This window comes from Platalea leucorodia (assembly GCF_965183815.1).
Source record: "Platalea leucorodia genome assembly, chromosome: 12".
NCBI lineage: Eukaryota > Metazoa > Chordata > Aves > Pelecaniformes > Threskiornithidae > Platalea > Platalea leucorodia.
Genome location: NC_138834.1, coordinates 10,210,080 through 10,225,881, shown reverse-complemented (window position 1 = coordinate 10,225,881; position 15,802 = coordinate 10,210,080). Strand labels below are relative to the sequence as shown.

Below are 15,802 nucleotides of genomic sequence, written 5' to 3'. Positions count from 1 at the left end.
AGCTCCCAACTAAATGGGAACAGTAAACAATCTCTCTGATCAAAATCCAGTTTAATTTGATTTTGTTGGTTAGCCTGTACTCTGGCCTGGTACTGTTTTTCCTTCTTTTTAATCATACCTTACTTAAACAAGGAAAAAGCATTAAGGGGTGCTACACCCACGTATATCACTCTAGGCCGTACTTCCTTTCATTAGGTCAAACTCATTCTGTGAACATCTCTTTCAAGTTGCAGAATAGATCCGGGTGCGCAGAAATATCTGTGAATCTGTTAAGAAACACTGGTCGTTTCAGGCTAGATGGTAATAAAGGGTTTGAGCAGTTTCGGGTTCACTGCATTGCCATGCTGTCCAGAAAGGCTGCAAATGTGTGTGGAAAACTTGGCCCCTCGGTTGCAGAACTCCGTCAAAAGAGCGTTGAAGATGGTAACTCAGAGAGGACTGTCAGCAAAGACTCTTACAAGCAGCAGCCCTTTAGCACTTGCTCTCCTTGTATGCAGTGTTAGCCATGTTTGGCCTATATGAACTTCCTTTGTAAATTAAAACTCTGTTTCCAGACAGCATTAAACTTTTTATATTATGAAATTTACCATGTAAAAAGATTTTCATATTTTTATTGAAACTGCTAAGGCATTTGGCCTTCTTCTTTGTGATTTCAGTGTCTATTAAAGCATGAGTTCTCTCAGTACTTTATAGTCTCTTGGTCTAGGATGATGTTGGGAAAGAATTTATTAGCACTCTGCTCTCTGTCCTGACACCCAGCTGGTTGCTAGGCTGTTCCTCTAGCCTGCTTCCGAGAAGCAAAGAAGTCATGCATAACTCTGCACTCCGTGGCGAAGTACGACTAACGTGCGGCAGCTGTCCTCAGCTTCCCCTGTGGAAGTGAGGGGTCATTGAGAACTTCCTCCTCTTTGTGGCAGAATGTAGTGTTCCTGTTACAAATGATGATTGGAAATTGCTTTTCCTTTTCCTAGCAGGTATCGGGAGCGTCAGTATTTGCTCGCTGTCTGTCTTGTCGTAGTCGGCAGCAAAAGGACACGTAGGGTTGGAAGGAGCTTCAGGGATCGCCTAGTCCATCCCTCCACTGTGGAAGAACCCAAGTGCTGAAGGTATGATGTATTTTCCCCGTAATGATGCCAGTTGGAACTCGCTGACTTAAATCTTCCTTCTGCCCCCCATGTGAAAGGTGCCCTTTTGCTTAGGGGAAGTGTTGATGACCAGATGAAACTAAACAGAATTTGACTTTTTATATGGTCTTGGAAGTTTCCATTGATGCCTGTCTCCCAGTTGTGTAGCCTCTGGCCATGTTGACAGAACACGCAAACCATATCCTCGGTCAAGATACAGCAGGCTCTTGCTGGCCTGCAGTCTCTACCTTCCGAATCTTTGATCTGCTGAGAATGAGGTGATCTGAACCATGTAAACCACTGCAATCTTCTTGGCATTAACTCTTTTGTAAGGGACCTTTCCTGGCATGCGTCTAAAGTAGCTGATTCTCTGTATTTGAAGGCATGGATGGTGCAGTCCCCCAGCAAAGGTTTTACAGGTGGCTGCCTCAGCTCAGTCATGCTCTTATGATTACCTACAACCTGGTGACACATCCAGTGTAAATCAGTAGGCAGTTGGTGTGGATGCCTTAGCTTCTCCTGTCATTGTTACTAAGAAAGTCCTCTTCCTTTCAGAGACATGCTTCTGGAACAGCAAGTGTGGGAAGAAGTCAGTTCAGCACTGCATAAACAAGAGGGGAGTTGTCTTAAAGCCTGACCTTGAACATTTTTGTATTGCATACTTAATATGCAAATATATATCAGGTACAGGCTGGAGCATTTTGTGAGTGTTAATATGCACATTCATACTGTGGACTGATGTACACTACCAGTAGCATATACCTGCATATGCCCTTTCCTCATCCTTGTGCCAGGTATGCAGAGCATGCCACGCAGCCCTGCTGACCTCGGCTCCCAGCTGGAGGCAACCTTTGCTACTCACTGAGGACAGTCTTGGACTTCCTTGCAAATGCTCCAGCTCTAGTTCTGTCATATTACTTTCCCCAGATGGCCTCGCTTTCTTGTTATTTTTTTATGTACTCTCCAAAGAGAAGAACTTATTTTTTTATCCCTGTCAGAAAGAGTACCAGCCTTCTTCTATTACATGATGACATCATTTACATGTGGTTTTATTGGTAAGTGACTCTGGCTGGTATTCAAGTGGACTCCAAGAAAGCCGTTCCACAGGGAACTGCAGCAATTGCCACTTGTACAAACCAGAAGCGTACAGGGGATTGCATTCTCCTTAGCAAGTCTCTCCCACGTCCTCCTCTGAGAAGCCCTTGGAGAGGGATGTTTGTTTTCCAGTGGCTGGCAGCAATCTTTGAGAAGTATCCATCGCAAACATCTTTTCTTCTCTTGGATCATCCTCAGACTTCCAGTGCTTTGTGGCTGAGAGAGCGCTGATGGCGGAGCACATGCATCACTACTCCCGTATGTGGCCAGAACATGCAGGTATACCTAAAAGATACTCTGAGGTGCAAGGGGAAAAAGGCCGACTCTTAGGGTTGGGCATGTGGGCACCCACTCCGCACAGGAGCTGGCATATCAGATGGGAGAACTCCAGTTACGTGGAAATGTCAGAGCTGGGGTATACTGAACTCGCACTTTTCTTGAATCACACAGCAATACAACCTGTGTGCTGAAGTGCACAACTTCGACCTTTTAGCATAAAAATGTGTTTGAATATTAAAAAAAAAACGTGTTCTCTTTTTCAGTTCATTATATGGAAATATGGTTACAAATCCCTGTTCTGTCACAGAAGGAGGAATAGGGGCCTGGGAACTCGAAGGGAGGGAGTAGTTTTGTTTCAGAGAACCAGTGATATCTGCATTGGCAGCACAGCGCTGCAGCTTCTGCCTTCTCACCCCGCTGACCAGTCAGAGCAAGAGCAAAGTCTGCACTACAGGACAGTGCTGGAGACCAGAAGAGGGTCAAAGGAACTTGAGAAGCGGGCATGTTCCCGAGGTCCCTTAAAAGTCACGCACAGACCTAGAGCAGTCTCCTAATGACTATACAGACACAAAGTTAGGGATAGCACAGACTTGCCCAGGGACCCAGCTCGTGGTGTGACGGACCGTGGCCCAGTGCACACCAGCAGGTCCCCTTGCAGGGTTCCTGAAACAGTGCTGTCGTGTTTTAATGCAACCATCCTGCTTCACGTGCACGCAAACCTGTGTTCAGGCAGCAGGATGTCTCAGCAGGCTCAACCTCTGACAAAAGCCAGGAGCTACCGATGTGCAACTGCACTGACAATGTTAGTTCCCTGTGCAGGGCAAGCCTAGGCTGGAGGACTCCCATGAAGAACAGCTTGCTGGGGAAGCATCCCCTCCACAAGCCGAGACCGTGGTGAAACTGTATGGGCTGGTCTGAAGTGGTTTGTCTGTATGTGGGGTTTGGAATCAGCAGGATGCAGCTTCTCAGATGATAGTATCATGTGCGGTATAATCTAGATATAAACAAAGAGAATAAGGGGTTTGGGGAGAGCACACATTGCAGCTGGCTGAGTAAACAAAAGACAAATGTTGTCCATATGGGGAAAGAGCAGCAGCAGGGGACTGCACTCAGCCAGGATTTTGAAAAACCAAATAAAGGAAAATACTGAATGCTTGAGAACTTTGGGAAGCAGACACTTAAAGCCCTACCACTGTGCCCTGGCACAGCCCTTTGTAATTTCTTTGCCTCGTAGACTAAGCCAGTGCAGGCATTAAGTCTGAGCAGGAGTTTCCATAGCATCTGTCTTTCACATTGCAAGAGACTTGAATGAAAATATGTTTTCGTAGGTAGAGCCTATTGTGGATTTTCTTTAAAGCCCTTTATCTGTGGGAGGGTCATTTGGCAACATTTAATTTTCCTATCTGTAAATTTCTGCTCTCCTTTACTCTAGTGGAGTTGATGTGTAAATCATCATTAATTCTAGTTACTGGCAAACGGAACTTGGGTAAGATGGCTTCATAAGGTAAAGGGTAGGCAAAGATGAGCTTGGAAGTAGGGTCAGCAGTCGCTTCTGGGGAAGAGGATGCAATTCAAAAACATGGGAACACAGGCATTGCACTGAGACTGATGTTTAAATGGGAGACCACAATTCAACAAGGTGCAAAAATCTGCTTTAGCCAATTTTGGACACCAACAATTACCCCACAGAAGAATTAAAATGCAGTAGCTACCTGTAAATTAAAATTATGCATTTAAGCTTCCTATGGGTTGAGAGCTGACACAAATGTCCATTTAAAATAACACCTTTCTCTTGTCAGCAATGGGGCAGCATTATTCACAATGAAAATCTCTGCAAGTGTAAGTGCTGTGAACTGTTCCACAGCCAGACATATTTCCATTTTTTGAGGAGGAATCATTTTCCCTCCACAGTGCCAAACTGCAAAGTTTCACCCTCCCCTTTGTCAGATCTCGAAATGTTGTGGGTTGTGTTTTTTTTTTTTTCTTTCCAGCTTACCTAGTCTTACATTGGTGTGAGCATTTCAAACAGCTGTAAAGCAAAAGTGGCTAGTCTGCATAGCTATGAAGAAAAAATCGGGGGGGGAGGGAAGCTAATGCTCAGAAACTAGAAAGCAAATAAATATATTTAGAATGCATTATTTTAAATAAATCCTGTAGTTTTACCTGAATTATGATTTTTTGAGCACCCTGAACTGGAAATATTGTTACCCAGCTGCTTTGTTCTTAGGACATCATTTTGCCACAGAATAAACTTTAATCACTATGGAAACAACGATAAAGCCAAATACAACATACAGCAGCAACTTGGGGAAACTTGACCCTTGTTGTCTTTTCTACGCCCTGTGTTAAAGAGCCGGGTATAGCCCAGTGGTTTAGCAGCGGCTCTGAGAGTAAGCAGGCCTGGGTCCTCATTCCAGGGATAAGGTCTCTCTGCAAGACATAGTCCTGGGTTCTCTTAAGTTCTGCTGTGCTCTAGCTCTGAACAGCCAAGTTAAAACCAGTTTTTATCATTTGCTTCTCCTTCCAGGTCTCTACGCTTCATCATTCATGTATATTTATAAAAACTTCCAGCTGGTTTGTCTTCATCACTCACTGGCACCTGTGTTGTCCTCTCTGTCTCCTTCATCTTCCTATTTTCGCTCTGGAATTCAGTCCTGTATGTCTCTGTAGTACCTGAGAGACTCCTGCGTAAAGATTTGTTGCCACTAGAGAAGTCCCTATTTGAACTCGCGGAAGGTGTGCATATTTCCCTTTTTGGATTAAATGCCTAGAGTAAAGGTTTAGTTATCTTGCTCCCCCTCACAGGTTTTTTCTTGTCCCCACTCTGCTGTTTGATTGTTGTATTAATAGAAATGTGTTGGATAAAAAGGGAGCTGGGAGATTTGATGCTCTTTCACGCTATAGTGAAAGTGTGTCCTACCCCTCTGCCTGCCAACCAGGTACCTCCGTAAAACTCATCTGCTGCCACACACTGTCATAAAGAGTAGTGTCAGGTGCCTGATGTAGCGGGACTCAGCACCAGCACCCCCCTGAGATACAAAGGCAATTTCTCTCCTCAGGGACTAGTGTTTCAGGTTCTTTACAGACTCGAGGAGCTTTCACTGGGTATTCTACTCTTGAGGCTGATTTCAGCCTTCTTTCAGTGCCTCTGAGGTCTAAAACTTGTAGGCTCTTTTCATTTTCTTTGTTTTTCATGAAAGCTGATGGTCTGATGTCACCAGCAGGGCTGTGGGAGCAGAGGGTGCAGGTGGGTCTGAGCCCAGTAATGGCCGAGTCTTGTTCTTCATTGTACGTATGTCAGTTCTTCAATTGATTTCTGGTGTCCTTGTTCTCTGTGAATGTGATAAAAGAAATTCTCTCACAAGGGGGCAGCATTGGACACAGCAATCGTGGCTCCTCGTGTTCCACCCTTCAATGAAACAGTCTGTCTCTGTGGCAGTACTAGCAATTCTGTTCCTGATTTATTGTGTTTTCACTTGCGTGGCAAAACAGGGGTAGTCCAGAGGTAATGTAACAGCAATGCGCAAGAAAAGGATTTTCCCTGAAACACATTGCATAAGGAAATTTTAGCTCCCCCCGCCTCAAAAAAAAAAAAAAGAGCGCTGTGGTAGCATTATTGGCAGAGGAGGTGCAGGCAACAAAAGAACGATAGTGCTGGCGGCATAAATGTAGACAGTGGTGTCGCCAGGTCAGCGATGGTGTTAAAAACGGAGGAGAGGCCGATAGTGCTGTGTGTGCAACCAGGGACGCAGGGCCAGGCTGGGCAGTGGGTACGGTAGGCGTAGCTGTCACCTGGTCTCCCTGTTTTCCAGTCTCTCTGCTGGGAAAAAAAAAATGACTGAACACTTCAATGGTCACTTCCCATCCGCTGGGCTGCTTTGCTAGGAGTAATTTCGCTTGAACAGCAGTTTCCTTCAGCCAGATTCTACTGGGACACAAGAGCAACCGCAGTGACGCTGTATTGCAAGGAATTTGGAAAACTTAGCCCCGTGGGCCATTGTTAACCGTTCGCTGGGGCTGTGTGTAACGGCTTTCTCTCGGCGGTGTGTTCATAAACTGGCCGAGTTCGTTCAGCGCGACCAGAACGGGATCTCGGTAACCGGCTTCGTTTTCTCCTGGGGCCGCCGGAGGCTGATGAGCGTTCCCGGCAGCGTGCCGTCTCCTTAAGCCGCTCCAGCCTGTGCACCGGCGGCCCGGCCCCTCTCCTCGGCCTCCCTAGGGCGGGCACTCGCGGGGGCACCCGGCAGGCACGGCGGGTGCCGCGGCCCCGCTCCCCCGAGCCAGGGCCCCTCCCGCCGGCCGCGCCGCCGCGGACACCGACCTGGTCGGGGCGCCCCTGCCGCGGCGGGGCTGCGCGGGGGACAGCGGCACCGGCACCGGCACCAGCCCGCTCGGGAGGGGCGGGGGGGCGGGTGGGGGCTGCCCGCCCGCTTCGCCGAGGGCCCCGCCGAGCGCCGGCCGCGCCGCAGCAGCGCGGGGAGCGGCACACGAGGCGCGGGCGGTACCGGCACGGAGCAGGGCTGGCGGCGCGCCCTGATTGGCTGCCTACGCGTGAGGTGGGGCGCTCGCGGGAGCTGCGCGCCCTCGGATTGGTGGCGGCGGGCGCAGGCGCACCACGCAGCCTGCCGGGGTGCGCTCGGGTCAGGCGCGGGCGCGGGGACGCACGGCGCGGCGGGATTGGGTGCGCCGGCCTCTGGGGGCGGGGCCTCCCCCGGAAGCGCGCAGTGCAGCATGGGCAGGCGGCGCCGGTCGCGCGTGCGCAGTGCGGGCCTGCGAGGGGAAGATGGTGCTGATCAAGGAATTGTGAGTTGGGGGCGGCGGCGGCCGCGGGGGGGAGGGCACGGCCCCGGGGCCCGGCCCGGCCCGGCCCGGCCCGGCGGCCCCTCCCGCGCCCCTCCCTGCCGGGCCCGGTCGCGCCCGGTCGCGCGGGTGCCGCCGGGTGGGGCAGGGCAGGGCCCGCTCCGGCCCGCGCCCCGCTGGGCCTCCCTCGGTTCCGCTGCGCGGGGCGCCGGCAGCGCCCGGCCGCCGCCTCGGCCGAGCCGCGGGGCCTCGGCCGCCGCCTTTTTGCGGGGCCTCAAGGAACCGCGGTGTCCGGCGGACGAGTGGGGGCGGCGGGCGGGCCCCGGGACGCCGCACCCATCCGGGCCGGGACGCTACTGCTGCCTCCCCGCCGCGGGGCTCACGGAGCGGCTCGGCGGGGCGTCAGGAGCGGTGCCGGCCCGGGGCGCGGGTCTGCTGCGTGCTTCTCTGCCATTTCCACCGCTTCCCCGTCCCGTGCCTTCAGCCTTGAGTAGCTGCTGGACACCAAGTGAATTTACCGTCGGCCTCACACGCACCTGAGCGTCTGCTTGCAGTCGAGGGGATCCTGGCCGGTAATCCCTGTCCCAGGGCCAGCGAGTTGTGCCCCTGCACAATGAGCTTCTCAAACTCATTCCCTTGGGGCCAATGCTTTACTAAGGCGGCGATGTCAGTGTGTCTCTGCAAAGCTGACAGACGTTGCAGGGAGTGCTGTATCTCATGTGCTTTTGAATCGGGACCCTGTTCTGCTTAAAAAGGAACTTAGGCGGCAGTGGTGACAGTCCTGGAGCAATGTCAGTGTCCTTTGTTGCTTTGCAGTTATCTGTTCTGATGGTGTCGTTGGGTAAATCTTTCCTGTAAGGTCTTCTGCCAGCAAACCACCTGCTGGTTTATTCTCCCCACCACCTTTGGCTTTAAATTGCCTCAAAGTCTAGTAATATGTAGCCTTTGCTGTGGTAGTAAAGTTGATACGTAGGTTCAAAACCATAGATAGTAGCAAATGTGTTTGTTAGCTTCCAAACAGGCTTCCAAGGACACTTCAACGATTCACCTAAACTTCAGCAAGTAGGTGCAAATGGACGGGACTGAAGTACCAGTGCTGTATCCTGCAGCAAGCCATACAGAACCAAGCGTTCTTCTCTTCTTGCATTTTAGCGAGAGCTTGCACCAGTCCTTGTAGGAGAAGCTGTCTGTCTTTTTTGCATTTCCTACAAGATAATGATGGGCTGTGTACTTATTTGTAGGTTCTCATCAGATTTCTTTGCTATTCATCTCTTTTGAATTATTGCATTGTTTGTCCGTCATTATTCTTAAGTTCAAAAAACCATGTTCCTTACAATTCTTTAATTCCTCACCTTTTCTTGCACCTGTATATTGGCTGTGTTTTCCTGATTATGCTCCTATTTTACATATTGTCTTGTTAAAGACTAATTCTGAAGTTGTCCAAAAAATCTCATGTACTGCTTGGCAAGCCACAAATGCATCCTCCCTAGGTATTGAGTTAGCATCTGCTAATGCCAAGACAGGTGTCTTCTGTCTCTATTGGTCTTGCTAGCCAGCTTTAAAAACAATTTAAGGACTTTTTTGTCAGGTAAAATGAGATATAATAGGGCTCTTTATGAGAGTTTAATTTTGACTGCCATTTGGTCATTCTGTGTTTGGATGCAAGCTCTGCTTTCAGCCTGACGCTTGCCAACATTTGAGGCTGATTATATTTTTCTCAGTTTCTCTCTGAAGCTTTCATAATTTAAGTAAAACTATTTCAGTGAGGCACATAGTAAACTAAAATAGAAAAATCTTTATCCAGTAAGTGATAAAGAAAAAGTTGCATGGGAATTACAAGACTGAATTTGATCCGCAGGGATAATTGTTTTTGTCTTCTCAAGGTTGCTGCATTTTCTGCCGTGCAGGGGGAGTGCAGTGTACTCAAGCTGATTAAGTTATTTTCATAGTAGTGCCTAAGTAAAAACCTATCAAACTCCCTGTTTGTGTGTGGGCACAGCAGTGGGTAGCAAGAGTTGAATCAGCTAATATAACTTTCTTCCTCTCTAGAACAGTGGACAGGTTTAATTTATATTCATGCTTTCAGGAGGATTGTGTTGCATTGAATCTTAACGGCCATAAGGTTTTCGGTAAAGGAGGTAACATCAATTAAAAGCCCTAGGAACAATGCAGTTGTTCTATAAAGTTGTTTTGCAACAATAATGATTTGCATCGTCTTTGTCCATTTTATTATGTAAGGTGAAACTGAAAAAGACTGTCTGTGCAGTGTACTGTTGCTGTGAAAATCAACTTCTGCATCCCCTGACGTTGCTGTTAACTGCATAGTGTATTGTATTAGAGCTAAGCTGTTTGCCTAAAACGCGCTTGTTTCTGCCACCTAAATGGGGTATGAGCTGTGGTTGCTTTTTAAATGATTCATAACTGCTGTAATTGCCAAAATTCATTTGTAGGCTCTGAGGGCCTGCGCATTTGTCCTCCTTTAAATTGCACAGACAGGACTGCTTACTGTGTAACACATGAAAAAAGCTCAGGCCTCAAAGTTTAAACAAATTCAGCACGATACAAAGTTACGGCAGAGCTGGAAGTCCATCCTAGATTTCCTGTCTCTTCTCTGCAGCTTCTAATGTTCTTAACCCTTTTTTTTTTTTTTTTTCCCCTTTTCATAACATATCTGTGATTGAATTTTACTTGGGTTTGTGGTATTATATCCACGCAGCCTTACTGTTACAAAGGAAAAGAAAACTTGAATTAACTCATTTTGATGCTTCCTTCTTGAATGTCTTTGTTATAGTTTATATCTGTTATCTGCAGATGACACCTAATTATTCATTTTGTTGAATTTGCTCTTTTCCTCTTTCAGCCGAGTGGTTTTACCTTGCTCAGTGCAAGAGGTATGTCCTCATCCTACCTGCTTCTGTTTTGGGGTGATGGGTGGGAAGATGTTAGTGTCTTATTTAAATCTGACTAGCCTGGATCCAAATGTTTCTTGTGCTGTGTGCCCACCAGTCTGCCACAGGTAAGTTACCACATGTGTAAGCCACCAGTCAAGCAGAGTTAACCTCTTGCAGATCAGTGAATTTCGAAGGAGGCAAATGCCTGCAGGCAAAGAACCTTTAGTTCTTTCTGAGCCACTCCATGGCTTACAAGCAAGAAAAGTTGTGCAATTCTGCACTGTAGCAGAGTTTTCCTGCTGATCAAGGCATTGAGTGACTCCAAGCCTTTTCCTAAAGGCAAAGGTAGGAATTCTATTGCAAGATCTGAAGCCAGCAATTTAAAGGGCACTGAGATACATTTAAATGAAAGTCACAGTAGGATGTCTCAACATACTTCTGAGGGAAAATGTTACACCTTCTTTCTTCTACAGTTTGCGTTTTATGGGTCATGTGAGGGCAGTATCTAGTTGGTTAAAAGTATGAATTTGGGAGGCTCAGGGCTGGAAATCAGTCATTTCAAAATCTTGTAAACTAAAATTTATATTTCTTTTATACAATTAAGAACAACATATATACTTTGCTTTCAGGATGAGAAAATTGAAGAATAACATATTTGGTAGGCTATACCAAAGTGTTCCATTAATGTGAAACAAGCTGAATATAGACCTGGTGCTTGTGAACTACAGATAAATTTTGCCAGCAGATTGTCATGTTTTACTAAGTGTTTTTTATGTGGTATATTTTACTTTCCTGATAATTTTGTTTGTACTAGCAAATTTTCACTGGAAACAGCTAAATATTTTTATGCCGTAAAAGTTTTGGCTGACTTTTATGTTGAAATTTTCCTTCTCTTAACTTTTCAGTATCAAGTTGGGCAACTTTATTCTGTGGCAGAAGCTAGCAAAAATGAAACAGGAGGTGGTGAAGGAATTCAAGTCTTAAAAAATGAGCCTTATGAAAAGGATGGCGAGAAGGGACAATATACTCACAAAATCTATCATTTAAAGAGGTGAGAAAAACATTGATATGTATTATGGTCACTTGGTGTTGAGCGAGAAATGTTTTAAAGTGAGGGCAGCCTTCTGTTGTTTGCTTTTCTGTGGTACTTACTTATGTTTTTCTACCACTCTTTAATTTGCTGAATTGTGCCTGAATGCTCTGGTGAGTGGGAAAACGTGAGGTACATTGGATTTTAAATATGTGGGATAGAGTAATGAAGAACCATGCAAAATGTCTGATCTGTGAACAGGCAAATGCATCTCTAAGTAGAAATAATTTCGGTTCTTAGTATATACCTGAGATGATGGATTGGTATCACAGATGCTTTGTAGGATATCCCAAAGGACAGGAATGTTGATATAGAAGGATAGAGAAAAGGAGAATGGTTATTGCATTATAAAGGAATAATATTTTTATATGATCTGGTACCTAAGAAGGAGTTCTTATTGCCTGAATGCTCTTTAAAAACATTCTAAAAGGCATCACACAAGTTCTTGCGGTGTGGTAGGGTTATGTTGTTCTGAGAGAGAATGAGAAAGGTAAAGAATATTTTTAGAAGTTACACGCACTGCAGAGTGAGTAAAACCTGGGTTATTTGGAAAACTGACCCAAATGGGGTCTGAACCTCTAGTTGATGTTACTCCAGAGGGCTGCAGTACCATAAAGGCAGCCATGTTGTTAGAATTTGTAATATGTTGTGAAGTTGTGAGGATTGGTATTTCAAATGTTTATAATTGGGGAAAAAAAGATCTAAAAAGTTGAAGAACTGAATGCATTTGCAGTTGGCTGCAGTTTTCCTCTTCAGGCAGGGTTGAAAGAGTTGACTGGCCTTCCATCCAGGCTGCAGGCCAGCCAAGTTACGGGCTTTCTCACTGGTGAACCTGCAGTTTTGCTAGAGTTTGGAGGTGAGATCTCTTGGGCAGTGCCCTCCCTCAACAGTTATCTTTGCTGTTCCTGAAGATAAAAGAAAGCACAACTTTCATGATGATCATAGTGCTTCCAAACTTCTTTCTACCTCACTCTCAATTATCTTATTATTACCTTCCCCATTTTTTTTCTTAATTATTTTGTGATCAGTAACATTGTTGGAGTTCTTGCCTGTTTAACTGTGGGTAACTTGTACGTCACGACCTTTAAAGTACTTAGGTAGAATGTGTCTTTCTTATAAGAGTGGAAGAAATCAATGAGGAATTTCAGCTGGGAAAAATGTTGTCAATGTTTGTTTTTCACAGTAAAGTTCCTGGTTTTGTAAGGATGATCGCTCCAGAAGGCTCCCTAGTGTTCCACGAGAAAGCTTGGAACGCATATCCCTACTGTAGAACAAGTAGGTCTCCTGTTGTGTGTTTTGCTGTCAAGTGTTCAGTCAAGGGAGGGTCTTAAATGGTTTAGGAGAAAAGAGGGTGCCATCAAGTGGAAGATATGTTTCAAATTTTAATGTTGCATTTGTGAGATCTCCTCAAAAGGCGAGCTGCTTCTGAAGAGCAACCTCAATGGACCAGTTTACTGGTTCCTACAGAGTCTTAGTATCCAGCGTCCCTAGGATAAGACTGAAGAGGTGATTCTCTTAAGGTCTAGAACAGAGCCTGTTTGAAAAGAATTTAATTCTTCGTAGTCTGTTAGAATAAGGTGACTGCTTTATTTTAATACTTTTATTGTGTAAGTTCTAAGAGTAGGCTCTATTTCTTTTGTGTTTCTGTTGAATAGCTTGACGTATCTTATAACAAACTTCTAAGGTTAAGGCTAGCAAGTCAAAGTCTGCTGAAAACTGCTGACGATGCACACAAATGCTGTTAGACTAATTGTGAGTGTTTCTTATACTGTGAAGCAATCATTATATGTGAGACTTTTCAGAAACGATTGTATCTAATAACACTTTGTGTTTCCTTTTCCTTTTCATTGCGTGTGTTTCCAATGGCCAGTTGTGACAGTGAGTATTTGGATTATTATGTCCTATGTGGGGTTTTTTTGGAATATACTTTATCTGTTTTTACTGTTACAATTGAGTCTGACTCTAGCAAGCTAGCTCCAACCTTTTATATATGCCTTGCCAGGGTTCCTGGCATAGAGCTCCTTGTTACTTTATTTGCCTGCGCTTGGCTATAGTTAGAAAGAACTGTAATTTGTCAGAGAAATGCTTTCATTTCGTACATCTTCTTTTATGCCTTTACGTACTATTACAGCTGCATAATGTCTGTCCTGGTAAGACATAATGCTAAAAGGGGCGGGGGGGGGGGGGGAATACCAAATCAGAGGTGTCTATGCTCTTGAATGCAGGAAGAGCAATGAAATAAAATCTGTCCCTAACTTTTTATGAAATCCCATTTCTGTAAAGTGAAATCGTGCCTCAGTTAAAATGGGTTAACTGAGAATCTGAATGAGTCATCATAGCTGGGGGGTTGGGGTTTTTTGGTTTTTATTTAAGATGCATGGGAAAGAGATTATTAAGACTTTATTTCCCCATGTATGCATTTTGGTGACCTGTTTAAGGAAGCTTATAAGTTTAATGTTAAATTGCTTTATCTGCTCACTTGCAAACTTGATTTGGATTGTCACTAGGTGGATGCAACATAAGGAGTAACAAATGAGTTTGTGAACTGTTTAGGTTGACTCATCGTGATCCATGTGCACACTGGTGTATACTTTCTTACTTCTGAAATTAGAAGTGGTCTGTGCTAGTCTTTAGACATACAAGTTAGCGGTAGCTGGACCTTTATGATCATAGTTGTGCTGATAGGCAGGGGTAATAGCCAATAAACATTAGATGCTCCCGTATAGCACAATCTCATTTATTGAAAATTTCATGCAAATGTATTTTAGTTGTGTTGTCTTAACTGCGGTATTAATAATTTGACAATTACTTGAACATAGAGGTAAAGAATTTCAGGGTTGAGGAAGAAGGATGGTAAATGACAATATTGTTTCTATTCACGTGCACAAAGTTAGAGTTGGATTTCTCAAACATGACTGGATTTAATTTAGTACTTACTGCTGTAGCTGATACTTAAGATTTAGATACTAGTTATCTCATTGTACCTATTTCTGTGTGTAGGTAAGGGGCTGTTTCTTTTATAATTTAAATAGAATGTGTTGCTAGTCAAGGCTTAGTGACTTATAAGTAAATAACATTTATCTAAAATTTAAGCAGAGAGGTAATCAGACTTATGCTTTTTGATTTTAATTCTTACAGAATGAATACATGAAAGATGACTTCTTCATAAAAATTGAGACCTGGCATAAACCAGATTTGGGGACATCAGAGAACGTGAGTTGGCATTTGGATACCAAGCATTAGCAGTATTTTCAACACAGAGTCATCCAGATAAAGTATTCTATACCTGGTGATGGTGGATAATCACTGCATAAAGTTAAAGCCCTACTAGTGATTAATGTAAAACAAGAAAAGCATTATTCAAATCCTTCTAAGGTGGTCAAAATGTCTCACCTAATGAGATGCAAGAACAAGAAAAGGTTTTTATTTTTTGTTGAGGTCAATGCAGATGCTTGATTCTCACCCAAATATTTAAATAGGTTTTCACTAAGTTCTTCTTAATTTTATGTTCTTTTACCTTAGACATGCTAATGCTACTTAGGCTGACAAGTTTGTTTGAAAACAGGTTTCACAAGGCTATTGGAGTTTACCTGTGTACACTTCTGTAGAGTTATTTATTGAAGCTGCTCCTGTAAATTTTCCAGACCGGCGATACTCTTGTTTTCCTCCCTAGACAGTTGATTCAGTTCACAGGTCTCTTCAGGAGATTTTTTTTATTTATAGTGACAAACATATTTATAAATCCTCCATAAAGGAATAGTTGTCAGTATATTTTCAGTGCTTGGATGAACGGTAGCACTGGGTGTGCTGCAGACAAGGAGAGTCTTTCTTGGACAGCTCTGCTTGCTATAATTGTAAGTTTAGGTATGCCTAACAGACTACAGGTGTGAAGCTGATTACATCTTCAGACTGCTATATACCTTCATACCACACACACTTCATCTGGTCTGTATTAAAGGCAGTCATATGATTTAGGGAACCTACTAGATTTAGTCCGGTTATTGAAACATGCCATATTTGCCCTTTGCAATTTGTGCAGCTTCCCTCTAGATCAAAAAGCTCATGCAGATTACTGAATGGGTAATGTTTCTAATTAGAGCTTGATTTCATTAACACTAATGAATGTGACAGAAGAATACAGCTTAATCTTAAATCCAGGTTTCCTGAATGCGCAAGAAGTGAAGGCTTTGTGCTAGTTTAAAATTGGTTAGTGAATAGATTAAACTGTAACTGTAGAGATTATTCTTTTTTAGAAAGGCAGAGGAAGAAGGGATAGGTTTTGAGAACGCTGCCTTTATGAAGTCCATAAGAAAATGTATGGCACGCATATGTACTGCATAAGGTGCACCACTGTGTGAGGTGACAGCATGGAAATCTTCCTTTTTCTCTTTTTGCAGGTGCACAATTTAGATCCAAACACATGGAAGAGTGTTGAAGTTGTCCATATTGACATTGCAGATAGAACTCAAGTAGAACCAGGAGTGAGTATATGCTCAGCTATTGGGATATGGGTGTGGCGTGCA

General features: G+C 44.5%; 1 protein-coding gene across 1 annotated transcript in view; it reads left to right on the top strand.

Annotated features, from left to right (window-relative positions):
* The first annotated feature begins 7,230 nt into the window (after positions 1 to 7,230).
* PITPNB (phosphatidylinositol transfer protein beta) overlaps positions 7,231 to 15,802 on the top strand; it is a 35,628-nt gene continuing 27,056 nt past the window's right edge. Inside the window, exons 1-6 of the mRNA XM_082325445.1 lie at positions 7,231 to 7,301; positions 10,159 to 10,189; positions 11,095 to 11,240; positions 12,463 to 12,568; positions 14,418 to 14,492; positions 15,677 to 15,760. Of these exons, the coding sequence (XP_082181571.1) occupies positions 7,282 to 7,301; positions 10,159 to 10,189; positions 11,095 to 11,240; positions 12,463 to 12,568; positions 14,418 to 14,492; positions 15,677 to 15,760 (462 nt within the window). The 5' untranslated portion in view covers positions 7,231 to 7,281. The remainder of the gene's footprint in view (positions 7,302 to 10,158; positions 10,190 to 11,094; positions 11,241 to 12,462; positions 12,569 to 14,417; positions 14,493 to 15,676; positions 15,761 to 15,802) is intronic.